Consider the following 26,963-nt stretch of genomic DNA (forward strand, 5'->3'; position numbering starts at 1 on the left):
TTAAAGCAAGGGATGCCTTTTGCCTTTTGGGCTGAGGCACCTAGGACTGTGGACATCTCTTTCTTTGCATGTACGTGATACGGACTCAGGGGAAACATATAAAGACACACATTTAATGAGGCTTTAGTACAGCACCGTGCTGTTTTGTTTTTCCACGTGCCCACTTTTTACTAATGCCTCGTGCTACTGTTGCAAAGCATCCTGTGACCTCCTGTCTGTGAGAGGTGCTGTATAAATAAACATACTTACTTACTGCTATCCTCTCCTCCTTCACAGATCCTGCGCATCTCCTTCCCCTTCTTCCAACTGGAGAGCAGTGCCAACTGCAACTTTGACTTCCTGCAGGTCCACGACGGAGAGAGCGCTTCCTCCTTCCAGATCGGTAAATACTGCGGTGCCACCAGCCCGCAGGACCTGTTCAGCTCCCACAATGCACTCTACTTCTGGTTCCGCTCCGACAGCTCCGTCAATGCCGGGGGCTTCACCGTCACCTGGCAGTCTCAGGACCCAGGTACCCGCCCTATGTGTGTGTGTGTGTGTGTGTGTGTGTGTGTGTGTGTGTGTGTGTGTGTGTGTGTGTGTGTGTGCCTGTGTGTGTGTGTGTGTGTCTGTGTGTGTGTGTGTGTGTTACTTTATTTGTTCCCTTTTGGGACAAATAAAGTACTGAACTGAACTGAACTGAACTTGTGTGTGTGTGTGTGTGTGTGTGTGTCTGTCTGTCTTCCTTCTCCTAACACACATTTCTCGCCTGGGTACCAAAGTGTGTGGAGGCGAGCTCACCAACACACATGGGAACATCAACTCCCCTGGTTACCCGGGCAACTACCCGCCCAACAGAGACTGCTACTGGACTGTGAACGTGCCGCCCGGTCTGCTCATCACCTTCGCCTTCGGAGACCTGAGCCTGGAGCATCACCCCGACTGCAGCTTCGACTTCCTGGAGGTGGGCGGGGCCTGCCACACGATTAGCCACTGGTGCAACGCCAGCTCTTAGCTAACAAATTGCCATCTTTGGGAAATAAGACCAGATGATAAATGTGGTAATATGCTTAGTGGATTACGTGAGTTGTTGTTTAGCAAACGCTTGAAAAAAGGATTGTGGTAAAGGTCAAATGATGAAAAAGGGTGTCCCAAAAATGTCACACATGCCCAGTAAGTATAAAATAGAGAGGGAGTGAAGTGGAATTGTTTGTCGCTGCGACACCTCATTTCGGGAAGGGGCTGTCCGCACACAGGCCATACAGATTCTACTAAACACGTTGCCGTAGCCTCTCTGTGGAAATGCTCAACAGTTCAGAGGTGCGCAACAGGACGCCGCCGTCTTTGGTGCACACTGGGCTGCAGCAGGTTTACGCACAGCGACCATGAATAAGGCTTAAGGGGTGAGGCCACCCAAAGTTAGGGACGGGACAGCCGGTCCCAACGGGGTGTGGGTGGGTGTGTTTCTCCATATTAACCCCTGATGGCTCATCGCACGTTGTATGTTGAACGTTGTATGTCGCATGTCGCTCCAGATCCGGGACGGCCTGGTGCCAGAGGACCCGTCCCTGAAAAAGTACTGCAGCTCGGCCTCGCCGCCCCCCCTGGTCACCACCGGCCCGGCCGCCTGGGTCCACTTCCACTCCGACTTTTCTGTCTCCGACCGGGGCTTCCACATCAGCTACATCACCACCCCGTGTAAGCCAATCGGATGCCTCCTGAGCCGGTGACACGCGCTTACACACACTCGGGCACCTACATACTGTAGCAGGCCCGTGGGTGTGTGGGGTTTCCACGCCACCAAGTCAACTAGAAAGAACCAAGACACACACACACAGCCTTATAATGTTCAATGGTTTTTATTCACCCACGTTATCAAGGGTTCTCAAACAACCCACGTTATCACGTTATCAAATGTTCTCAAACAAAGCAGTCGGTGCACAGTGGGGTTAATCAGACGGTCCAGGTCACAACGGGTAATCAATCCAATACAATTTCCACCTATCGCTCTCTCGTCGGCAGTACAATACTTCCAGAGGCTCACACAGATGCTCTCTGGAAGTTGCTAGCCCTCACCCCCCCCCATGTGGTAGTCTGCTCTCCCCTTTAACCCCAAGCACCCCTGCTTCATGATCCTCAGGCTTGCATCGTTGATGGGAGGAAGTCCATGTAAGGCTTGGGGGTGGAGCCAGCAGGCTGCCAGATATGTTCAATTACCACTCCCCTCACTCCTCCCGGGCGTCTGCCACAATACACACACTTAGGCACGTAAACACACATTCTCAGGCACGTTGTCGAGTGTTTCGCCTATAATGGGTTTTTATAGCATGAAGGCTGTGGGAGAACCTTCAGTCGCACTAGGTGGGAAGACCTCTCCTGGGCCGTCGCCTAGGAGGGGGGGGTACCCTATACTGGTTTCTCTTCGGCCCCGGGGCTTAACCTGTGCTGGCCCTCCTGGTACGTGTTAGAGATCCTCGGCTAATCTTGGTGGAGGAAGACTCTGGTCTATGTGTCCAACACAGGTCACTCGTTTAAGCCCCTACGAGGTTAAGCTAAATTTAGGCTACACGCGTTTCGATCAAACTCTGGAGTGTCTCTTACCACCTCAGTCCCTGTGGGCCACAAAGCGGGGAACATTTCTCAACCTCTTTATATTGCCTCACTCTCCGGACCAGTCGCCATCAACCCTGTTTATGTCATGCACCACTTACCTATCGTGCGAAGGCTGGGAGAGCTGCGGGCTGTCGTTCGGGCCCCTACTGGGGAGCCGGATCAATCACTGAGGAACTGATTTAATTGCCTGCTACAAAACGTAGTGAGGTAGTTTTAATTAGATTTAAAAAACTTGTTTACACAATGACAGAGAAAATAATTGTCAAGAGAAAGGGGTTAAAAGTTAACAGAGTCTAATATATAATACCGTTTTACACACTGTTACAGAAAATTACGATTTCATTAAAAGAGTCTAAATACTAAATCATCATTAGGGGTTCTCGTAAGAGGCCTACACGCTCTTTCCTCTGCATGTCTATTAGAGTCAACAATTCAGTCTGTTTAGACTGCGTGGGTAATGTTTCAATAAACCAAATAAGTAAATATTAATAAACAAAACAAGAAAACTTGATATAAGAGAAATCTTCCCACCTTCGCAGCTTGGTTCTGTGTGGGGGTTATTTCAATAAACGCAAAAGAGAAAACTAGATGTAAGAGAAGTACTTCCCGCCTTCGCAGCTTGGTACTGTGTGGGGGCTATCTCAGTAAACCCAAAAGAGAAAACTAAATATAAGAGAAGTATTCCCACATTCACAGCCCAGTACTGCGCAGGATTCGTCTCTATAAACCAGACACCAGATAAAATAAGCGGGGGTCCTTGTAGCTCAAGTTCTCCATAGAAGCTGCTTCGATAAGCTAGCAGGGGGAGAAAAAGAAGGAGAGGAAGAAGCAGAGGCTCTAGTGTATTCTGAACATGTGTTATATACCCAAATCGCCAGCCGGCACATGCGTAGTTATGATAAAATTATTTTCCGTTTTAATCAGGGACAGAGGGGTATGGAGGTTCCTGTTTCTACAAGGTATTTTGATACTCTTTGTGCTGACGCAACAGCTCAACAGTTAAAGTCTTTTTTTTTTCCACGAGTAGAAAACACGATTGTTTTCTTCGGAGGCAGTTAGTATACTTAGTGTTGAAACAGCGGACCAGTAGTTACCACAATTCAGCAGTTAACAGATGGCCATGATGGTTCCACTTTTCTTTGAGGTAGTCAGTTCAGCAATACAACAGAGTTCATATATTGTCCGAATTAAAAGCAGATGTCCTGCCCTTGATTGGGCATCGGGAAGCTTAGGGCTAGGTGCGTCAATGTGTGGCCCACGGGCACACAACAACGTACACACACAAACGCACACACACACAAAAGGGCCGAATGGTAAATTGAAGAGTAGTCGTTTATCTTTTATATATTTTTTACTCTGCATAAAAAAAGCTAAATATTTGCTAAATATATAAGTCCCATACTCTGTATACAATTCAAAATATGTTTTTCCACGATAATGGAGAAAAAGTGTCTGTTCTATTAATCCGTCAAATCCCCCAGGCTTTTTTCTTAATAATTCATTGAAAAATATTGAAGTGCTTTTGTAGCAGTAACACCAGCAGTCCTCACAGAATCCACAGTCAAAGTCTCCTCCTGATGCTCTCTAATGCGTCAAACACAGCAGCATCCATTTTCTGACAGTCTGTCATCCCCTACGCAAGCAAGGGACTCTTTAGCCCCTGAAGTGATGGCGAATCCTAGTTGTTATAGTTCAGGAACGTTCTGCCTCTAAAGAAAGCTGCTCTGACAAGAGGTGTCCCGACCTTTTCCAAGGTGTAAGAATGTGTCTTCCGAGAGAGGGTGAGTGCAGAGAGCGAAGTGCAGACAGAGCTCAGGTGGTGTCAGGGCAGGTGAGAGGACTCAGGAGGTGTAAGACTGCAGCAAACGTGTCAAACGAATGGTGAGATGGGAAAGCAGAACAGGAAGGTAGATATGGGGGAAGGGAGAGAAGAGGGGAGGTGAAGATAAGGTGAGGAAGCTGGAGGAGAATTATTGTGTAGAACATTTTATTGTATAGCCCTTAGTCACAGTGAGTCTCAAAGTGCTTCACAAAGGCCACAGTATAGGACCACCCCACCCCCCCAGAACCTGAAGCCCTGGGACAGGGCTTCAGGTTGCGGACAAGCAAAAACTGGTTGAAACACTATAGAGCCTTTTTACAGAGGCGTCATCGTGATTTCACGATTAATTTCCAATCAATGACCAAAACACCGCCATTACCACCAGTAACATTCCTATGCTCCTGCGCTTCCGAAATGGAGGCTGTCATTGCGATTTGATGCACGATGTACAAGCCCTTTAAGGAACGTGAAGTAACATCACGCAGGGCGCCATCTTGTGAGATGGCACCAACAGACCAAGAGCGGCAGCCACCTCTAAACATGGCCCCCTTAACCATAGCGTCACACCAACACGACGTGACTTCACGTTCCCTATCGGGCCTGTTTTGGTTTCGACACTGACCCGCAAACCCAATCACCCACCCACCCCCCCTTACAACCTCCCACCCACCCCAGTTACAACCTCCCACCCTCCCACCCACAGCTGACCCGGGCTGCGGGGGCACCTACACGGACAGCGAGGGGGTCATCATCTCGCCCAACTGGCCCAACAACTACGCGGCCAACCGCCAGTGCATCTACCTGATCCGCCTGCCGCCCAGCGAGGTGGTTGCCCTCAACTTCACCCACATGGGCCTGGAGACCCACGGGAGCTGCGTCTTCGACTACGTGGAGGTAAAGTCAACCGTCCCTGGGGGCGGGGGGGGGGGGGGGTCGTGGTTTGAGCACATTCACCTCCAGGGGATAAGGCCTGAAAAGCCCTGCCTGTGGAGTTTGTGTGTTACAAGAACGGAAAAAAGCGGAGGTTGTGTGTGAGTGTGTGTGTGAATGATCTAATCTAGTAATCTAGTATCTGTTCTCCTGCTCTTATTTATGTGTTATTTTGTACACGTGCTTAGTCCTAGTTTTGTTTTATAGTTGTCTTTATAGTTAATTAATGCGCCTATTCACTTGTTCCCATTTCCCCCCTTATATTCTCTGTCGTAGTCTTTTCTGATACTTATTGTCTGTGGAACTTGTCCTTCGAGGGTGAATAACGTAGCCATTGACGTATGTGATGAACCCCTCTAGGTCCGGGACGGGCGAGAGGAGACGGATCCGCTGATCGGCAAATACTGTGGCTCCATCCTGCCAGCCCCCATCCGCTCCACCTCCAACACCCTCTGGCTGCGCTTCAAGTCCGACAGCTCCGTGCAGCACGCTGGCTTCAGGGCCACCTACACCGTGGGTGAGGGAGCCTGCCGTAGTCACACAACAGCACACACACACACACACACACACACACACACACACAGTGTGTTAGTCAATGTGATAACCCCGGTGGGGTTAATGTATTTATCACTTCCCAGTGTTTACTTACGGACGTGTGTGTGTGTGTGTGTGTGTGTGTGTGTGTGTGTGTGTGTGTGTGTGTGTGCATCTATGCACAAGTGTATGTTAGTTGCTGGGCAGGCTGGAAGACCCTAATTAGACTGTATTCAAGCAGGACATTAAAAAACGATATTCTTTATCCTCAATATGCTTTCAAATATATTGGATTAGATTAGGTTTTATAAATAATCACCCTCCCACTACCAACCAAACTGAGATTCAAAGCAATATATTCCACGAGTATTAGATTCCAATGAGTTTCTTGAGAGGATTAACTTCATGAATTCAGATCTTGCGAGCTGTTTCTGTGGGGGCTTTTCTTCTCCTGATCTGATGTACACATTTCAAGACTGTGCTGTCGTTAACCATGGATTTCATTGTTGCGGTCCTAACTCAATGTAGACCCTCTGTCTCCTCTAACCACACCCCATCTGTGGGCTCGCCACCCCTCTCCCACTGACCATAATCCCATCAGCCCCCTGAAAAGAGACCCCCTAACTCACTTACAGCCAACCACCTTTCACATTATACCCACACTCAATCCACATTTGAATGTGTGTGTGTGTATGTGTGTATTCACTGGTTGACGTAAATGTGCGTACGCACTGTACGCACCGCACTATTAGAGAGTGTAGGCTTTGTCTACACATGTGTATGTGTGTGTGTGTGTGTGTGTGTGTGTGTGTGTGTGTGTGGATCTCCATTTTATATTCAGCTGTGACTGCTGATTCTTGCTGCGTCTGCACTTCAGCACTTCACATGGTGATCAAGTGCACTATTAAACCAGCAGTGAAGGCAGATACCACAGTGTTCAACGCCACTAGGGCCGCAAGCACATACACTTGTGCATAGATGCACACACACACACACACACACACACACACACACACACGTCCGTAAGTAAACACTGGGAAGTGATAAATACATTGAGGTCCCACCGGGGTTATCACATTGACTAATGCAGGCTGGACCTTCCTTTTCCAATCCATTACAGACGTTTTTCCAGCCTGTGTTTCAGTAATGAGGGCAATTTTAACACTCACTGCTACGCCCGTACTCGCCTTGTGTGCAGTTTACTTTACACGCCATTAGTGTCTAAGTCACGGTGGCTGCAACACTGCAGAGAGCAACACACAGCTTTTACTCTAGCGATCTAGTCAATGTGGTGAAGAAGTGCTCACGCCATGCTTTACACCAGGGACCTTCTCGCTACACGAAACCCTGTGTGGATCGCTAAGAGGTTTCTGCTTTCTAATGATATGTCAATGTGATGGTTTGAATCCAGCTATCTATGGCTGGGAGGTCCGAAACATCCTAACACTATCAATGAAGGGTACAACGATGAAGTATTGATTTATGTTAGTCAAAGCAGTAATGAGTATCGGCCGAAACAAGAACAATCATGTTGGCCTTTCAACAGGAATCGCGTTGTTAGATTCTAACTGTTGACCGTACTCACGTGGCCGAGAGCTCGCGTCACGTTAATGCAGAGCAGTGCGGACTTCGAGCGGTCGCAGGTTTACCGTTTATAAACGTGAGTGGAGGGAAAGCTGCAGGGAAGCTGTTGGTTTTGCATCGATCCCCGCCTGGCGACACATGCTGACGCTTCGAGATGTGAAAATCTATTGTTCATTTGTCTAGCCTATAGGGGGTGACTATTTAATTTCTCTTTCTTTCTCTCTCTTTCTGTCTCTCTCCCTCTCTGTCTCTTTCTGTATCTCTCTCACTCTCTCTCCCGCCCCCCCCCCACCCCCCCCCCCCCCCCCAAGGCTGTGGCGGCACCTTCTCGGGTACGGGGCAGATCCGGACCCCCTACCACCCGGGCGCCTACCCTCACAACAAGGAGTGTGAGTGGGTGCTCAACCAGCCCCAGGGCTACGTGGTCACGCTCAACTTCCTGTCCTTCGACGTGGAGGGCAACGCATGCCGCTTCGACTTCGTGGAGGTACTATACCCTCACTCACCCCAAGCAACCCACCCGGAAGTTCTTGCCGTGATTTCCCAAAATCAGACAACAATAATATTGGAATCACGAAATTGCAGATGTGCTCCATGTTCCAATAATTACACTGTACTCTAATAGAAAATTAGAGTACCTTTTTCTGACAGAAAAAATACTTTTGCATAAAAAAACTATAAACTTTAGTCATCCCACTCTCAATGTGTAAATGAGTCTTGAGTTAACAAGGATTTCTATTTAAAAATAGAAATCCTTGTTAACCCCCCCCCCCCCCCCACCACGAAAGGTGAGGGACGGCTCCTCGTCCAGCTCCCCCCTGCTGGGGACCTTCTGTGGGGACCAGGTGCCCCCCATGCTGCAGTCCACCCAGCGCTCCATGTACCTCCGCTTCAAGACTGACGCATCCGTCAGCAACCTGGGCTTCACCGCCGCCTACGCCGCCGCTGAGGAGGGTAAGGGGGGGGGCATCACACCGTTTATTTATAGAACCTTCCCACACGCATTCACACTGAAGCAGTCAGCAACATGATGAGTGTCCAGCGATGGGTTGACTGCTAGGTTAGCAGGTAGGACTATAGCTAGCCAGACAACAGACTCTACGCTTGACTCGTTTTTTACTTATAAAACCATTGAAAAATTTATTTGGGTTAAGGAATGAAGAAAGCCGTTTGCGCTTGGATTCCATTGGTCTTAACTCATAACGCTTTTAACTCATAAAACCATGGAAACATTTATTTCGTTAAAGGAATGATGAAAGCTTTGATGAACGTTTGAATTGTGATAACGTGGTATCCCAGATAGCCTTCATTCTGGTGCATTGAAGTAAAAAATAATCAACTTTGTACAAAATGGGATATATCTCTGGGAAAGTCTTGTTTCTCATAATGTGACAAACTGGCAGGACAAAAACTGCTGACTAGTGACACCAGCGGCTGCTCAATAGATTGGGTCGTATACTGTGGAATGTATAATGTAGATATTTTAAACCCAGTTCCCTCCTGACTCAGCTTTTATTTCCTTTTATTTATTTATTTGTTTACGTACAAAAAACACATATAGCAAACAGTGCCTGTGATAGACAGAGTGAGACATAAATACATACTGTATTTAAAACAAGAATAAGAATCTACTCAACAACAAATACATGTTACGTGTTCAGTATAGCACACTCAAAGGCTCAAAATCGGACTCAAATCTATCAAATTGTGATAATCACCTCTATTGTCTCACACAGGGGCAGGTGCCCTCAACTACAGCAGATATTCTCACAGAGCATTTCACTCACTAATAGCTTATGGATGGCTATGGCATTTTGAACAAATCACACTCAAATTTTAGCCATTAAATCATACCTACAGCACTTTTAAGCTAAATGGAAGGTACCACATTAAACATTGGTGTCAGCAGATGCCATTTGCCATTTGCATGTCGTCTTTTTATGACAAGTGATATCAGTTGGCACAAATTTAGCCAGTCGAAGAGAATGCTAACACTACTTATTTTATCGTAATAGTGCTGTTCTTGTGACTGGTGCACTTACCGCTGAGCTGACCTGTTTTTCTCATATTTCATTGTACCGTTGACCCTGCGTTAACCTACATATGACAAATGAACCTGAAACTGCTACAGATGAATCTTGTGTGTGTGTGTGTGTGTGTGTGTGTGTGTGTGTGTGTGTGTGTGTGTGTGTGTGTGCATGTGTGTGTGTGTGTGTGTGTGTGTGTGTGTGTGTGTGTGTGTGTGTTTGTGTGTGTGACTGTGCATGCCTGTGTGTTTGTTTGTGTGTTTTGTGGTGTGTGTGCGTGCCAGGCTGTGGTGCCACCCTGACCGCGCCCACAGGGACCATCACCAGCCCCAGTGGCTACCCGCACGGTGCAGATTGCATGTGGTTCATCAGCGTCGCCCCCGGCAACCTGATCCGGCTTACCTTTGACTCCTTCAACCTGGAGTACCATTCCAACTGTGACTATGACTACGTGGAGGTGTACGACAACGGCACGGTGCAGACCGGCGCCAAGGTGGGCAGGTACGGTTTGTCTCAGTCATCCCCGCTCCACTGCGGTGGCTCCTCATGAATCCTCATGGAAGTGAACCTCCGATCCAGCAGGGTTCCCAGTTTGTGTTCGCCAGCTGCCCGCTTACAGATCCACCGCCCCCCCCCCCCCCCCCCCCCCCCCCAGCGACACGATTGGTCGAAACAATTCGAAACCGAAACCATTCTCCCAGATTTGAGCTCATCTGCCGTCGGACTTTGGATTAATAACGTAAAGTCGGATTTGTGAGACTACTAGGAAATATACAAATTGTTTGATTGTTATTTCATAGTGATGCTGTATTTATGTACATCATGGTGATCGAAGCTGCTGTAGTTAAGATATGGGAGTAGTGAAGGGAGTGAGCAGGAGAGAGCAAGATGGAAAAACACAACCTCCCTCTCTGGTCCTTTCCCTCCAACGTTTCTCTGCCCTGTGCATGCATGTGATTGTCAGGTATATGATTGACAGGCAAGATGGATTCCTTGAATCAATCAGGGAGGAGACTCCCTGAAATCCGCTGGGAGCGGTCTGAGATCTTGAAAGACAGAGGCAGGCACATTCAACTAGAAACAGATATCCTCCAAGAGCATTTTACTCACACGATGGATGACCATGCCATTTCGAACAAATTACACTCCCATTATAAATCCCCTTAAATCTTGCCTACAGCCCCTGGAACTAGGAAATTAATTAATAAATGTAGGATACTTATCGATTTTGTGTGTGTGTGTGTGCGTGTGTGTGTGTGTGTTTGCCTGTATGCGTGCATGCGTTTGTGTGTGTGTTTGTGTGTATTCATGTTTGTGTGTGTGTGTGTGTGTGTGTGTTTGCCTGCATGCGTTTGTCCGTGTGTGTGCATGCCTGCATGTGTACGCATGCGTGTGTGTGTGTGTGTGTGTATATCTTTCTCTGCAGGTACTGTGGCCGGTCAGTGCCCCCATCCATCACCAGCACTGACAGCATGCTGACCGTGCTCTTTGTGTCAGACGGCAGCACAGCCACTGAGGGATTCTCGATCAGCTACATCTCCATCAACGCTACCACCGGTACACTGGCCGCAGGCTCGACATATATCTCTATGGTTCTTGTTGTTTTATATCAATACACCAAGTCCCTTCTTGGCCCCTCCTCACTCTGGGAATATTTGTTATCTCAATCGGACTGACATGGTTAATTAAGCGTGCAAACGACCCACTTTTGTACACAACCTTTGTAAACGTCTCCTCCGCCTTCATTTACTGTCTAGTCGCCCGTTGCGGTGGTAATTGAGATGTGGATTCAGACTCATGGCTCATCATTCATTCAGTCTTTTCTGGATTCATAGTGATGTATGAATCCAGATAAGAACATTTAATTTCTTACCCCAACTCACCCAATGGGTGTGTCCATGGGCACTGGGTTGCCCAAGGCAACCTCATGTGTTCCCAGGTTCACTGAGGCTTGGGACCTTTTCAAAACGGTGCTGATAAATGTGCAGTCTCATGGGACGCACCACGGTGTATTCATCTCGCACAAAGACCAACGCGGGCACACCATAGCCAAGCCATTGTCCTCAACATAACCTTTCCCCAATGCTGCTCCTCTCACTTCTCTGCTCCTCTTCTTTCCTCTCCTCTCATCTCATATATCTGTGTGTCTTTATTTTCTTTCCTCATCATCTATTGATCCCTGCTTTAGACTGTGGCGAGACCTTCACCTCCCCCACGGGGACATTGAGTTCGCCCAACTACCCCAGTAACTACCCCAACCGCCGGGAGTGTGTGTTCAAGATCGTGGTGGGGGTCAACATGCAGATCAAGCTCAACTTCACCGACTTTCAGTTGGAGTACAGCTCCACCTGTAACTACGACTACGTGGAGATCAGGTCAGGGGTTTGATTGTAATAATAACAGTTGTATGTGGCCCTTCAGAAGCACCTGTGATGCCCCTCAGGGATACTGTACAGGGAAGGAAGACGATGGACAGGAAACAGACACAGACACAAAGAAGGAACACGGAGCACGAAACACAAATGGAGAGTGATTGAGTCAAGGCCTGTCTGAAGGGTTTTATTAATTCATTTATCAAGTTTATTCGTTTATTTATTATAAATAACCCGATTAACTGATTGCCTTGACGACCAGCTTGTCTTCCTGTACAATAACAAGCAACAGCACAAACATTACAGAATAACACGATCAATCTTCAAAACTGTGGCAACGCAGAAGTAATCCAGATTCATTTGAAACTCAGCATTCTGCTGAGTTCAGGTCAATACCTCCGACCATTAAAGCAGCCGTAAGCCTCTCCCGCTGGGGCCACACAGATAAAGTACAACGCTGAGAAACAAAGTGGTTTGTGGACAGTCTTTAAGGTTGCGATGGGTTTGTACTCTCTAGTGGATGGTGGAGGCTGGCGAGGGCCCCATCCCAGGGGCGCAGTCTGCTGTGGGAGGCGGCGGTGAATTCTGCAGAGCGGGAGAGACCTAGCGTACGGGTAAAGCAGTTCAGAGATGGAGGGAGGGGGAGGGAGGGAAAGGGGGTTGTGGGAGAGTCCTGCAGATTGGTTGCCGCCCGCGCGCCTTCTTCCACCGACCTGCGTCATCTGTCACAGGGCCACACCCATCTGTCCATGGGCGACCACGTTTCATTAATCAATCAACACCTCCTGTGAGACTTTGTCAATATTCCAAAAACTTCAATCCGCAAGAAAAACAGGGTCTTTACATGCCGATAATGCCCACGGCTGCTCATTAAGAGTCACATGTCAATAGCTTTACATGCTAGAACCTCCCTCCACCTCCCCGACCGCCCTGGTCACTAGCCTCTGAAAATATCCTCATTCATGCGTGAATGTTTTGTGTAATACCGTATGTGTTTACTACTGCTCTATAGTATCAGCATAGGCTGACTACAAAGTAGTGCTGCTGATCGAGCCGACTACAAATGATCCTGTTGTAAGCAATACGTACATATCTGAACATATATCAATTGGGCAAAGCGATCATTTGGGAACAGCAATAGTGGGCGGAGCCCTTTCTGCCAAATATATCAGTATGATCATTTGTGCAGTACATCAACTCATTTCCTTGGAAGCCATAGGAACGGTTGTCCTCTCAGACAGACAATGTAATATTCTACAGAACATAGACTTACATTGATCTGGAGATATCATTTCCTATCGATAAAGTCCACGCCCTTGAGAACGTGCAAGCAACAAACAATATTTCTGTGTTATTTACATAATGCGAGTCATTGGACGGGGCGTTGCGGTCAACGACTCTGTTAGCATAATTATGTACTATCAAATGCATCTCTCAGCATTTTCTCAGAGTATTTGCAACCATATGTTTCAACCATTCGGTGGGCCCGGGCGTAAAGACAAAAGTTAAATCAATCAAACTTTATTTGTATAGCACTTTTCAAACAAGCAAATGTAACACAAAGTTCCCAATACAATCCCCCCCCCTCTCACAACACACCCAGAGATATTCCCGCATGTACAAACCATCCCCCCCTCACCCTCCCACCCATCCATACCCAAAGCGACAACTTTGTGAAAATAAATAAATAAATAATTAAATAAACTGATAAATAAGTTTAATTAAACGCCTGACTAAAAAGGTAGGTTTCGGCTCTCTCCATGGCCCTCAGGTCATCAGGCAGGGTGTAAAAGAATCATTGTGGAGGAGTTCAAAACGAACGCCCCAACCAGCCCACCTTGAGCGTTGAGTGTATCCGTTGAGTCATGCTGACTCTGCACTGCCGTATCCCTCCCACTCATCTTGCGCTGCGCCGCTCCCCGCTGCAGGGACGGAGGCTACGAGACGTCCCCCTTCATCGGGAGGTTCTGCGGCAGTCAGAGGCCCCCGGTGCTGGTATCCCATAGCAACCGACTCTGGGTCAAGTTCCGGTCGGACGTGAGCACCACGAACAAGGGTTTCACCGCTCACTGGGACGGCACACAGACTGGTGGGTGTGTGTGTGTGTGTGTGTGTGTGTGTGTGTGTCTGTGTTTGTGCATGTGTGTGTGTGTGTGTGTGTGTGTATGTGTGTGTGTGTGTGTGTGTGTGTGTGTGTGTGTGTGTGTGTGTGTTTGTGTGTGTGTGTGTGTGTGTGTGTGTGTGTGTGTGTGTTTGTGCACGCATATAGTTTTGTGTGTGTGTGTGTTTCTGCATTGTGTGTGTGTGTGTGTGTGTGTGTGTGTGTGTGTGTGTGTGTGTGTGTGTGGATGTGTGTGTGTATGTGTGCGTGTGTGTGTGTGTGTGTGTGTGCATGCCTATAGCTGTGGCTGTGTGTGCACGTGTGTGTGTGTATGTGTGCATGTGTAACTGAGTGAGAACCCCCATGAAAACATGCCAAATCTATCCCCTAAAAACACAAAAACCCTAAAGTCAAACCCTCGATTTAACAAGGATATCCTTTGATTAAATTCCCTATTTGGACGCTTGGCTTCCATGATGCCAAGAACGACTTCGGCATTAATTATTTATGTTTTTTTTCTCTTTGTTTACCGTGGTCGTTTGAAAAGGCTGCGGAGGGAATTTGCTGACATCGACAGGGTCCTTCACCTCGCCCAACTACCCCCTGCCCTACCACCCGAACGCAGAGTGCTACTGGCGCATCAAGGCCAGCCAGGGCAACCTGCTCCGGCTCTCCTTCTCAGACTTCCACCTGGAGTCCTCCGGAATGTGTCGCTACGACTACCTGGCGGTGAGTTCTGCAACAGTACTGCAGCCCCGGTCCACTCGCTCACAGGACTCTTTGGTGAAGCAAGCACCGGTGGGGCTGTGGGTTTTTTTTTCACCACCGTTTGTCCAGACTTTAGTCCTAGAATACGGAGTGCACAGTGCAGATAATCCCAGAACAGCGTTATTTACTAACCACAGCCTACAGGTGTGCCTTCATCACACCATCAGTATCAGTACTACTTTGACTTATTCAGCACACAACACCATTGTAACACAACCATCATCTATTTTTTAGTTGACATCTTATGTTTGAGAAACAGTTATCATTTGACTGTAGTGAAATGCAGGAGATAACAGTTAAATCTGTTAATTCACTCGTGGAAATTATGTGACGCCTGACTAAAAGGTTCTGAGTTCGAACCCCAATGTGGACAGAGTCCACTTGAAGGCCAGAATGCCCGAACCCTGCCCTGCTCATGTATCTGTATTCACCGTCAAGTCATTGGATAAATGACTCAAGAGCAAACAGAACTATTGGAGGAGATGGATCCTGGCTTTAATGCTGTGTTTTTCAATGCATTGCTCTGGGATTGTCAAACAACCCCCTGCGCCCCCTGTGATCTCAACACTAACGGTCAGATGCCCATCATGGGTCTTCCCTGCATGTCCCGCTGCAGGTGTATGACGGGAACAGCACCACCGCTCCCAAGCTGGCCACACTGTGCGGCAGCACGCTGCCCGCGCCCCTCAACTCCTCCGGCAGCGAGCTGTACGTCAGGCTGCGCACCGACCACATGATCAGCGCCGGGGGCTTCCTGGCCTCCTACACCAGCAGTAAGTTGTACCAGCCACACAAACCTTTGGTCCCCGATGCAGATGGCTCTCATTGGCCCGTGAGGAGCCGGTCAGGTACAGGAGCCCAGCCCTGTGGAAGAGGATCCACATTTGTTTGTTTTGTGTGTTTTTTTTTAACTATATACATGTTTTTTTCTATGTCCCTGTTTATTTTTATTGCCTGGTCCTTGTTTAAAGGTAGGGTAGGCAATTTGGAGAAACCAGCATCCAACCAAAGAAATTCCACAACTCCTTTAAGGCCTCCCTCCATAGCCACTCCCCCAAAAATCAGCACTAGCTGGCTAGCTTTAGCAATAGGTCTGACTAGCCGTGTGGAAGACTCCGGTCATGCATAACACGTGCATGGACAGAGTGCAGGCAGGTAGCCGGGTAGGTAGGTAGACAGACAGGTAGGCCGTCCAATGAGTTCATTCAGCCTGAATGAAATGATCTGATTATCTGGCTTATTACAGGCCTGCCACAGCCAGATTCCGGATTTGATTAATTAGTTTGTCAGAACTTTGATTTATTGCTTGCTGTTGCAAACCTAAACAGAATTTTAAATAATATGACCAAAAAAGGTGTATAAAATAAATTGCCTGACCTAGTTTTAGCAGTCCTGAGTCTCTGTATAAATCTAAATCTATATACAAAAAGTCTCAATAAAGGTTTATAAAGGCATACGATGACACTGACAAAAGCTTGATGGAGAATCTCACCGTGGTCCATGGGAGACACAGGGCAGATTTGTGTTTTCTCTTACATCATTATTAGGGAGAGGAGGGTGGTGCCAGGGGGGTGTTGTGCTAGTCTTGTGGGAAGGCTTTCTCTGGAGGGACTATGTTCACCAGTGTGAGACACAGAGGGAAACACAGTACAGACACAGAGTACACCAGGAGAGACTGTGTTCACCAGTGTGAGACGCAGAGGGAAACACAGTACTGACACAGAGCACACCAGGACACCTGACACCTTGATGACAAGCCAGAAAACACATGACATTGAGATAGATAGATAGATATATATAGTCTGTATGGCGGGTGAATGCACACTGTATGTGTATGTGTGTGTGCGTGCGTGCGTGCATGTCTCTCGCCAACAGCATTTGGCATTCCCCATAATGCTTTTCCTGGGGGTGAAAAGCTTCTGCAAGCTGCAGGCAGCCAAATTGTTTCTTGCTTTGTCCTTCCATCCCCCTGCTCAATGCCAATTTGGCTAGGTTTGTGTGTGCGTGTGTGCATGCAGGCTGTCTGTGAGCAGCAGTCTTTCTAATAAAGTCTGTTCTGTCTGAATGGTTGGGTCAGGCCTTTATGTTCCTGTGATGTCTTAACAAGCCTCCTAGCATCGTTCCATCCACCAGGGCTGTGCCTACGTTTAAACCCAGCCAAGTGACTGGTCCACCATGTATGTTCTGTGTACTATACCAGTCTACAAGAACCACATTTGCAACTAGATTTCGATTTTTTACTTGCTAGTGTTGCAACCAAATGTGTTGGTTGTGACACATTTGGCAGCTTATTGAGCCTAATAATCAGAAGCAGATGAATGCAACATACTGAGGGTTCCACTATTGAACAGTAACCAATGATAGGCATAGCACCAATCTCTTATTATCTACTTAAATGCCATAATCTGGCTGTATCAGGAATCCATCCATGACTCATCGTTAGGAAGAACGATTGCAGTAAACAATGTTTTCCTTGCTGATGGTGCGGTCTCAGAGCTTCCATTGTTAATTCATTTTGAAATTTAGAATTACATTTTGATTTCATGCATCTATCCAAGCCAAATTTGAGTCAATGGTGTCAATCACAACTTTGTCAGCCCATCTGTGTCTACGGTTTCCCCGACAGACTGCCAAGGTGTGCAGATCTCTGGAAGGCGTCGCGGTGTCATCGAGTCTCTCAACTACCCCAACGCATACCCGGCCAGCTCTCAGTGCAGCTGGACCATCCAGGCCTTGGCGGGGAACACCGTCAACTACACCTTTACAGCCTTCAACCTGGAAAGGAGCACCAACTGCATCTTTGACAACGTCACAGTAAGAGCGTGCACACTGATGCAAAAGGCATAAAGCACTGCAGAAAGCTCAAAGCACTGTAGAACCAAAGCCTCACATAAACGCATCACAAACATCCAGACACCAACAATGGTCAACTGTGTCAGTGACCACCTTCCCTTTAATTCCCACATGAGTTGTTCTACCACTGGAGCAACTGTTGCCCAGAAAATATAAAATGCATTCATGGCATTGAACTGGCATATCAGTTTTTGGTCATGGAAATTTCCATCTTGCAATATGCAATGCAATATTTTGTGATAATTTATTCCTTGTTAAAGCATTTAACAGTGGACACATGCAAGTATCACAAGCAAGTATAGTTTTCTCTATACACAAACACACACACACAGACACCCACACAAACAGGTTATATACTTCAGTATTAATGAAGTGTATACAAATGAAAGCCCAATGCTCTTCCTGTGGGCAATCTTACAGAGCTGATCAGAACACAAGTTACCGCGACCAACAGCCCCTTCCTGCTGCTGATAGGGCAAGAGTGAAGCTCTGAGTTCAGTTGAATTCAGCTCAGGCAAACTAATTTCCATATCTGTTTATCATGAGTCCAATCAGACCACATCAAAATGATGAAGACAAATGATGATGACCTGTTTTTGGCAATCTTGAAAAGAAGAAACATTATTGCTCATCCCTAATATTGGTATCAATGTTCCTTGACCTCACTAAATACAAATTTCTTCTGTTTCAAAAACCATCAATGAATGACTTCCTGTGTCATTTACAATCATCTCATCATATCCCACACAGTTCAGTTCAAGTGTTATTGTAATGTCCTGTGTATAACCATCAATTAACATTAGTTAATGCAGTAATATGCATTATGATATAACATTAGCAGAGGGGTAAGGGGTTATGGTTCCGGTAAGTGGGTTAGGGTTAACTCTAAACCCCTTATCCTAACCCTATTAAATAATGTATAAATGCCGTCGTTAACAGGAACACCATTGGAAAACAAATGTTAATGAATGGTTATTTAATTCAGCCTTATTGTTAAGTGTTAGCCAGGGGTTTAACATAAAACAAACTCCATGACAGAGCTCACATAACCCCAGTTCTGTGCTTGGCCAGGTCCTCCTCCACTGCTGCCATGAAAGGCTTTTGGAAGAAAGGCAGGAAAATAGAACGACTGCATGTTTTCCCTCTGCCCCACCGCTCCTCTCTGTCACCATGGCTACCCGGCAAACACAGGATGACATCATTGGGCTTAAATGAAAAATAGACTGATTTGTGGGAGCATGTGTCTATGTGAGAGGGGGGTTGGGCAGGGTGTGTGCGCGTGTGTGAGTACGTGTATTTGTGTATGCGTGTGAATGTCTGTTTGTGTGTGTGTGTGTGTGTGTGTGTGTGTGTGTCTGTGTGTGTCTGTGTGTGTCTGTGTGTGGCTGTTCAGCTAGGCTGATCTCATCCCTGAGCCACCAATCTAACATTCCACGCTGCCCATTCTCTCCTGTTTTTCATAACATTCTTGAAACCAGGTCTTGTCTCTCTTTAAGAGACCCAGATCAGTTAAAATGTTATTCTATGAAGGGTAGCCAATAAAAATCATTACAATCCATGTCGCATTGTCAAAAATAGCACAGAGTCAAAGAGACAGGAGAGAGAAATACCAAACTGATTTCACATAAAAGTAATCTGTAAAAAGAGAGAGTGTGAGACTTTAGCAGATCTGAATCTATGATAGCTTCATATTGTGTGTGTGTGTGTGTGTGTGTGTGTGTGTGTGTGTGTGTGTGTGTGTGTGTGTGTGTGTGTGTGTGTGTGTGTGTGTGTGTGTGTGTGTGTGTCTGTATCTTTAGATGCAAGCTTGTGTTCCCTTCTTTGATGGTGTTTACCAGCAGGGCATCTGCACCATAAAGCCCAGGCATTTATATCTGTCAGGAGAGCTGTTCAGGCTTTATCAGATGGGGTTGCTGAAGCAACCCAAGCAATAAAGCCACAATGTTCTCTCCTGCTTATTGTAAAGCCACCATTTAAAATACAAGGCAGAGGAGACCATGGCCTTTATTAAGCTTAAAAATGCCCTGCCACCTCGTTTTCTGCATAGTTGCACTGAATTTGAACAGGTTAGTTCAGGGTTTCATGAGGACGGCCACTGATACTCAGCAGTCAAAGCATATCATCAAAGCATATCATTATGTGATCATGAACTGAGATGTATGTGACTTCTTCAACCAAAGCTCTGAGACTCGTTTTACACATTAAATATGTGTAAAAAGTATGATCCCCCCCCCCCAGCTGTACAACGGCCCCAACACTCAGGCTCCTCTGATCGGCACGTTCTGCGGGGCCACACCTCCCCCCGCCAGCACCACCACCAGCCCCTACCTCACCATGGTCTTCCGGTCAGACTCCACCTTTTCCAGTTCGGGCTTCCAGATGATGTGGCATCAGTATGGTAGGAGAAGCACACACAAACATATATTATAATATTTTATATATATATATATATATATATATATATATATATATACTGTATAAATATATATTATGTGTGTTAGTATTTTATAAATGTTCTTGTAGTATGACAAACAGATCATTTTGCAGCATCTCCTGCCCCTCTGCCTCTCTACCGCCCCCTGCAGGCTGTGGTGGGGAGCTCCATGGCCCCTCTGGCTCCTTCAACAGCCCGGGCTATCCCAACCGGTACCCAGAAAACAGCCTGTGTATCTGGCATATCACCGTGGCAACCGGCAGAAGCATCACCATCAACATCCACGATTTTGACGTGGAGCACCACCCAGACTGCAACTACGATGTGCTTGAGGTGCAGACTTTGTCTTATCTTTTTTGGTTGGTTTTTCATGGTTATTTATTTTTAGTTGATGAAGTGAGAGTGAAGTACTTATATATAAAAAAGTTCAGTTATTTTGTTCATCAAAGGCATAGAATAACAGGGTTTTTCTGGAGGGGCATTCTGAACATTCTGAACACTGATATTATTGCGAAAAAAGCATGGTTCAACTACATAATAAAAGTAAAATAGAAAGTACACATTCACAATAAAATGACCCCACAGATATATACACAACATTGTTTGTGACTGGTGATCACACCAATGTGATCCATGGTGATCACACCAATGTGATCCATGGTGATCACACCAATGTGATCCATGGTGATCACGCTAAAGGGATCCATGTTGATCACACCAATGTTATCCATGGGGATCACACAAATGGGATCCATGTTGATCCCACACCAATGGGATCAGTCAAACCACAACCACCATCGCCGTGACTGCCTCCCTCTCTGCCAGGTGTTTGGAGGCCCAGATCAGACCGCACCACGGCTGGCCCAGCTGTGCACCACCACCACCACCCCCATGCAGGTGTCCAGCACCGGGAACACCATCACTGTGCGCTTCAAGACCGACGCCTACATCAGCGGGCGGGGCTTCAACGCCAGCTGGGTGGAATCGACAGGAGGTAGGACTTACCTCTTTAGGACATTAGGAAAATCAATGTAGCAAACTAAATCCAAACTCTTAGCTTTTTCTAACTTCCGTCACACTAAATGACAGTGTCCTTGTAACAGGGTTATTATGTGTGGAATAAGCAATATCACGACCTGTAACAGCTTTTACTTAATATGTACTAACGTTATGGAACAGCCTAAAACCTACTCCAGTGTGGAACACGCTGTTTCGTCTATTCCTGGCCTAAACCCCTGACCCCACTGTGTAGCTATATTATTTTCAATCCCCCTATTACATACTCATGTTGTAACATGTTTTTAAATTGATTATTACACAATACTTACTCATATAATTACACTGTGACGGAAAGTGTAACCCTAACTTGCACTCGGTGCAAGCTCTGTTGCTACACCACAACGTTTTGTATCTGATGAGCCTCTTCTCGTCCTCTCGTCTCCCATGTAACCCCCAGGATGTGGGGGTCCGGTGACCGCGCCGTACGGGGAGATCCACTCCCCCTCCTACCCCAGCAACTACCCCAACAACGTGGACTGCTCCTGGGTCATCAGCGTGGACCCCACCCACCGCGTGCTCTTCAACTTTACTGACCTGGATCTCGAGATCAACTCTAATTGCCATTATGACTATGTGTCTGTAAGTAACTACCTGAGTCATATCTATGTTGTTTTGGTGTGTCAAGCGAGGGAAGGTTGGGGTACTGGAAAAGGTTGGGTAGAAAGCATTGGTTAAAAATGTGTTGATAAGGAAATGTGTTTTTTATGGCCACATGTTATATAATGTCATATTTCAAAACAGCGTCATTTTTTGCCCTCCTAACTGACCCTGTTGGCTTTTTTCATGATTCATAATTGCAACGTTTTTTTTTCCACGTCCACTTGTGGGAAATCCTCTCCTCTTAGTCCTTCCACCTGTTCTTTATTTTTCTAGATTCACGACGGCCCGAACATGCTGGCCCCCCTGCTGGCCCGTGTGTGCGGCAGCGTGCCTCCCGCCGCCATCATCTCCACCCAGAACATTATTTACGTGCGCTTCAGGTCGGATGCTAGTAGCAACCACCGTGGCTTCAGTGCCCAGTTCGTAGAAGGTGTGTGTTCTGCTGCATCGGCGTTGGCGTTTGACTGCTTCAGTGTGACACTCATTTAAGGGACATATCACCGGGAAACATCAAATCAGTATCAAGTTAATCAAGTTTATTTTCTGGTGTTCAAGATTATTTTGGTTTACAGACAGATCAATATAGCCACCGAGGCATTAATACAGTAAACATTCCTCGTTGTCAGCTGTGTGCTGTCCCTCATTAGCCCCTGATGTCTTGGTGATGGGTTGATGTGATCATTAACCCCTCACCCTTCCATTACAGCCTGTGGCGGAAACCTTGTTGCTGATGACTCGGGAGGTGCCATTTCCTCTCCGCGGTATCCTAGCAACTACGCCCACAATCTGAACTGCAGCTGGATCATCACAGCACAGGAGCCTTGTAAATGACCTTGTTAAAACTGTAGTACCCCCCCTCCCCCCTTAGTTACAGACGGCTGTGTCTTTGAATAATTGGATAACAATAATAACACTGTGTGTGTGTGTGTGTGTGTGTGTGTGTGTCTCTCTACATTATAGTCAACCACGTGACCTTGTCATTTACCGACTTTGACTTGGAGAGGGTAAACTCCAACTGCTCCCATGATGCAGTAGAGGTCTTGGATGGAAACAACTATGAGGCCCCTTCCATAGGTACCTGGTTGTGTGTGTGTGTGTGTGTGTGTGTGTGTGTGTGTGTGTCAAAGTGCATGTGTCCGCATGTAAAAAACTAAAAATGCAATTCAATCCCATTGTGTGACTGCAAAATCGAAGTGAATATAACGGATGCAAAGCTGCACTTGTGTATTACTGATCTTATCCACAAGACTGATATGAACAAACCAGCCTAATACAGTTAACAGCATTCTGGATGTAGTGTCGGGTGTCACTATCAGCAGGGAACCAATCACAGAGTCCTGCATCAAGCATCATAACCGCCCACGCTCTCCCCAGGACGCTACTGCGGCTCTGACCTTCCTCACCCTGTGACATCGTTCAGCAACGCCCTGGTGGTCAACTTTGTGTCTGACTACTCTGTCTCTAAGAGGGGCTTCAGAGCCACCTACACTGCCTCCACCTCAGGTAGGAGCGCACACACACACACACACACACACACACACACACACACACACACACACACACACACACACACACACACACACACACCTTCGAACAAACACACTCATACACACACACACACACACACACACACACACACACACACCCCAACAAACACAAACACAGACATACCCCTACAAACACACACACAGATGGACACACACTCTCACAGACGAGGACACACACACACACACACACACACACACCCCTACAAACACACACATACACACACACACACACACACACACACCCCCCAACAAACACGCACACAGAAACACACACACACACACACACACACACACACACTTGTGAGCTCCAGTGGCTTCCTACCCTGTATAAAAAATAAAACATCAACATCAGATGCACTACGACTACTTGTGTCCATCGCCTCCTCACCTCCACTCCTCGTGCTGACCGTGGGCTTCCTCTTAGGCTGCGGAGGGGATCTGTTCATGGAGAGTGGGGCCTTCAACAGCCCCAACTTCCCAGACGCCTACCCAGCCAACGTGGAGTGTGTCTGGACGCTCAGGAGCTCGCCGGGCAACCGCCTCCAGCTCTCCTTCATGTCAGTGGCCCAAATATGCTGGACATGTGTTGTGCGTTTTGTTGTAGTTTGTGTTGGGGCATATATACAGTACAGTCAAGGACATTCATGAAACATTGCATTAGGAAACATAAGATGGGAACCAAGATTGTAATCCTGGAGCCACGAATCCCCTTGCCCTCAAGGGGATGATACAGAAATGTGAGAGTAGGCGAAGGATTTTCCAGATGACCGACAATGTGTGTCGGGGGTGGCGGGTTTACAAGGAAGGCCTTGATAAAAGAAAGTTTAAATAGCTGGATCATATTTGATAAGCTATCATATCCCAAGTACAAATTTCTCAAAACCAAGTCATGAATATTAACAAGGTAACTTATTTAACTACACTCAATGTAAGAAAGTATCTATAGAGTATAACTCTGTGGAGATTATAGGCTGCAACTCAGTTTCTAAGATTGCCATGGAGCACACTTGCTGCCCTCTAGTGGTTGTAAACCATTTAATGTTACTTTATTTAAATAACGTGAATACACATACAGTGTATAATCTACACTGTATGTGTATGTGACCTATACTGTAGATCCTCCCTTATGGTCCATCTTCCCACTGGTTTTTCTCAGTATGTTCAGGTTGGAGACGAGCTTCAACTGTAACAAGGACGTTTTGGAGATCAGGGAGGGCAACTCCACCGGCCCCCTGGTCAGCCGCTTGTGTGGAAACAGGCTCCCCTCCAACTACACCTCGGTGACCGGCCACATCCTGTGGATACGCTTCCGCTCCGACGCATCGGTCAGCGGTGTCGGCTTCCAAGCCAGTTTTGCGCACTGTGAGTGTTTTGAGTGGCAAACATGATCAAAACGTTAAAATCACAACAGCTGCAGCAGCACCAGGACACAGGTTGATTTGGTGTTCGTCGATTTTGGTTTCAATATCCTTGCCCGGGTGATTGCGTTCATCTGAATGAACTGATCTTCCCTCCGTGTGACACCAGAGATGACTGTATTTGAAATGTAAGAGTTTGGGTTTGCTCAGTGGTTTCACCATTGAGGGTGAATACATAAATACACCCCGGTTTCATAAGGAAGATTTTTCTGTGGTGCAGTGTTTCTGAATAACACTGTCCCTGACCGTCTTCCTCCAGTGTATGGTAACGACCTGACAGGGGAGTCGGGCCAGATCGCCTCTCCACTGTACCCACGGACGTACCCCAACAACGCAGACTACCGCTGGACCGTCACCGTGGACGGAGACAGCTACGTCCAAATCCATTTCCTAGACATAGACATCGAGGACCTGTCAAACTGCTACTATGACCAACTCAAGGTGAATGATTTATTCCATCGTAACTCTCTGACTTGGTTTTACTTAAGCATCCGTTAGCAATATAAAACAAAACAACAAAAAAAACTCAGTTGTGCCGATTCTACCTGAGAGTGTTCCAACGTTCCGAGCGTGAACTCGCCTGCCACACATGTAAACAACAGCGATATATCTCTGTGATCTTGGTGACAAGACATTTTACTGTGATTTGTACGGTAATTCACTGTAATGTTGTCCACAAATGCTGTACTGACTGACGCACAATGATTCCAAAAGTGCTAAATTTACATTTTTTACATTTGTGCGAGAGTGTGGTGAGAAAAGGTTGTTTTGTCCAATTATATTGTATATGTAACGGATGTCTTTATTGAAGCCAGAAAGAACAGACAGAGAGAAGACTACGATGGTTTAATCACCCAGACTGTTATTGTCCCTTAAGCTTCCTCTGGTCGTCCATAATTAAGGAATTTAATGGGTTCAAATGGCCGGTGAGTGTCAGAGCAACCCCTGTGTCTGAGCAACAGGAGATACAGCAACACTCTAACACAAAGCAGCCTCGTTAGTTGCACATGTCCGTGTGCGCACACAAGCACACGAGCATGAAGACCGATGACATCACACAACACGTGTGCCCGATTATCTTTTGAAGCTCATCACGTTCACAGGAAACAGACGCAGCACTTGTGCTCCGTATCTCCATGCACTCACAGCTGTTTCTCATAGCTAATTCACTCAATAATCCACCCTGTTATAAACAACTTTCATCACTATGAAAAGGTCAGAAGAGGCCACCGTTCCAATGTGTTTCATACTATAGACTTAAACCACATGATATAAATAAACAACATGCTGGCACACTCCACTTACACTTGATGTACCGGTACCACCACCCCCCCCCCCCCTCCCCCCCCCCCCCAATGCCAGGTATTTGATGGGCCCAACGTGCACAGCTACCCCATGGGTACATTCTGTGGCCTGGAGCTCCCCGCTCCTCTGCGCAGCTCGGGCAGCACCGTGACCCTGGAGTTCCAGTCCGACGTGGTCTTTGGGGGCAAAGGCTTCCTGGTGGAGTGGACGGCCGTGCAGGACTCTGGACCCCTGCCCACCATCGCACCAGGTCAGAGGTCGCCGCGTAGGCCCGTCGGGTTCTGTGGATTATGATGTTTTAATGGCTGGATGGATGGAACGATTTTCTGGTCAGATCTTTTTGTGAATGCATATTTATGTGTACAGAATGCAGCAAATAATGGATAACACAAATAATGCCATTGTCATTTAGCGTTATTATCCAAATAACATTTGAATGAAAGCCAAACAGAACATTTTTCAGGAGCAGGTAGAGGTAAGGTTAAGGTGTTGTGATCTAAGCCTGGGGAATTGAACCCTACCTCAACTACACTTTCCTGCCCCTTCTAATCTCTCTCTCTCTCTCTCTCTCTCTCTCTCTCTCTCTCTCTCTCTCTCGTGCCGTTGTCATGCTGACCCTTCTAGGTGCGTGCGGCGGCGCCCTGATGCCGGAGGACACCCCGCGGTTCCTGTACTCCCCCGGGTGGCCTGACAGCTACGCCCCTGGCCTGGAGTGCACCTGGGTGATCCGCTCCCCGGACTCCACCGTGGAGCTTAACCTGCTGTCCCTGGACATGGAGGACTACCCCGCCTGCTACTTTGACAGCCTCGTCATCCGGGACGGTGAGGTGCAGGGCCCGGCGGGGTTAACGTGGGACTATGATAAGCTGCTTTCACATATGGACGTGCATCCGTGTATTCTACGGACGTGCCGTATATGTGAATGACATATCCTGACGTTGGACCTCCTGAAAACTACCCCCGAGGTAGTATTTTCTCCGGAGGAAATGCTAATTACCTTTTAAGTGAATGAGCAGT

The 26,963-nt window shown here is 47.1% G+C and overlaps 1 protein-coding gene across 1 annotated transcript in view; it reads left to right on the plus strand.

Annotated features, from left to right (window-relative positions):
• cubn (cubilin (intrinsic factor-cobalamin receptor)) overlaps positions 1 to 26,963 on the plus strand; it is a gene marked incomplete at both ends in the record, with an annotated part of 58,673 nt that overhangs the window by 9,981 nt on the left and 21,729 nt on the right. The window contains 27 exons of the mRNA XM_084475492.1: positions 277 to 511; positions 762 to 943; positions 1,515 to 1,677; positions 5,118 to 5,308; positions 5,705 to 5,861; positions 7,774 to 7,949; positions 8,251 to 8,416; positions 9,774 to 9,990; positions 10,916 to 11,046; positions 11,678 to 11,864; positions 13,790 to 13,950; positions 14,510 to 14,691; positions 15,347 to 15,503; positions 17,357 to 17,544; positions 19,822 to 19,981; positions 20,169 to 20,350; positions 20,843 to 21,011; positions 21,474 to 21,655; positions 21,950 to 22,106; positions 22,383 to 22,499; positions 22,637 to 22,750; positions 23,051 to 23,179; positions 23,648 to 23,780; positions 24,380 to 24,585; positions 24,901 to 25,082; positions 26,004 to 26,196; positions 26,571 to 26,768. Of these exons, the coding sequence (XP_084331618.1) occupies positions 277 to 511; positions 762 to 943; positions 1,515 to 1,677; positions 5,118 to 5,308; positions 5,705 to 5,861; positions 7,774 to 7,949; positions 8,251 to 8,416; positions 9,774 to 9,990; positions 10,916 to 11,046; positions 11,678 to 11,864; positions 13,790 to 13,950; positions 14,510 to 14,691; positions 15,347 to 15,503; positions 17,357 to 17,544; positions 19,822 to 19,981; positions 20,169 to 20,350; positions 20,843 to 21,011; positions 21,474 to 21,655; positions 21,950 to 22,106; positions 22,383 to 22,499; positions 22,637 to 22,750; positions 23,051 to 23,179; positions 23,648 to 23,780; positions 24,380 to 24,585; positions 24,901 to 25,082; positions 26,004 to 26,196; positions 26,571 to 26,768 (4,615 nt within the window). The remainder of the gene's footprint in view (positions 1 to 276; positions 512 to 761; positions 944 to 1,514; positions 1,678 to 5,117; positions 5,309 to 5,704; positions 5,862 to 7,773; positions 7,950 to 8,250; positions 8,417 to 9,773; positions 9,991 to 10,915; positions 11,047 to 11,677; positions 11,865 to 13,789; positions 13,951 to 14,509; positions 14,692 to 15,346; positions 15,504 to 17,356; positions 17,545 to 19,821; positions 19,982 to 20,168; positions 20,351 to 20,842; positions 21,012 to 21,473; positions 21,656 to 21,949; positions 22,107 to 22,382; positions 22,500 to 22,636; positions 22,751 to 23,050; positions 23,180 to 23,647; positions 23,781 to 24,379; positions 24,586 to 24,900; positions 25,083 to 26,003; positions 26,197 to 26,570; positions 26,769 to 26,963) is intronic.

Source organism: Micromesistius poutassou (assembly GCF_964030765.1).
Source record: "Micromesistius poutassou genome assembly, chromosome: 11".
Classification (NCBI taxonomy): domain Eukaryota; kingdom Metazoa; phylum Chordata; class Actinopteri; order Gadiformes; family Gadidae; genus Micromesistius; species Micromesistius poutassou.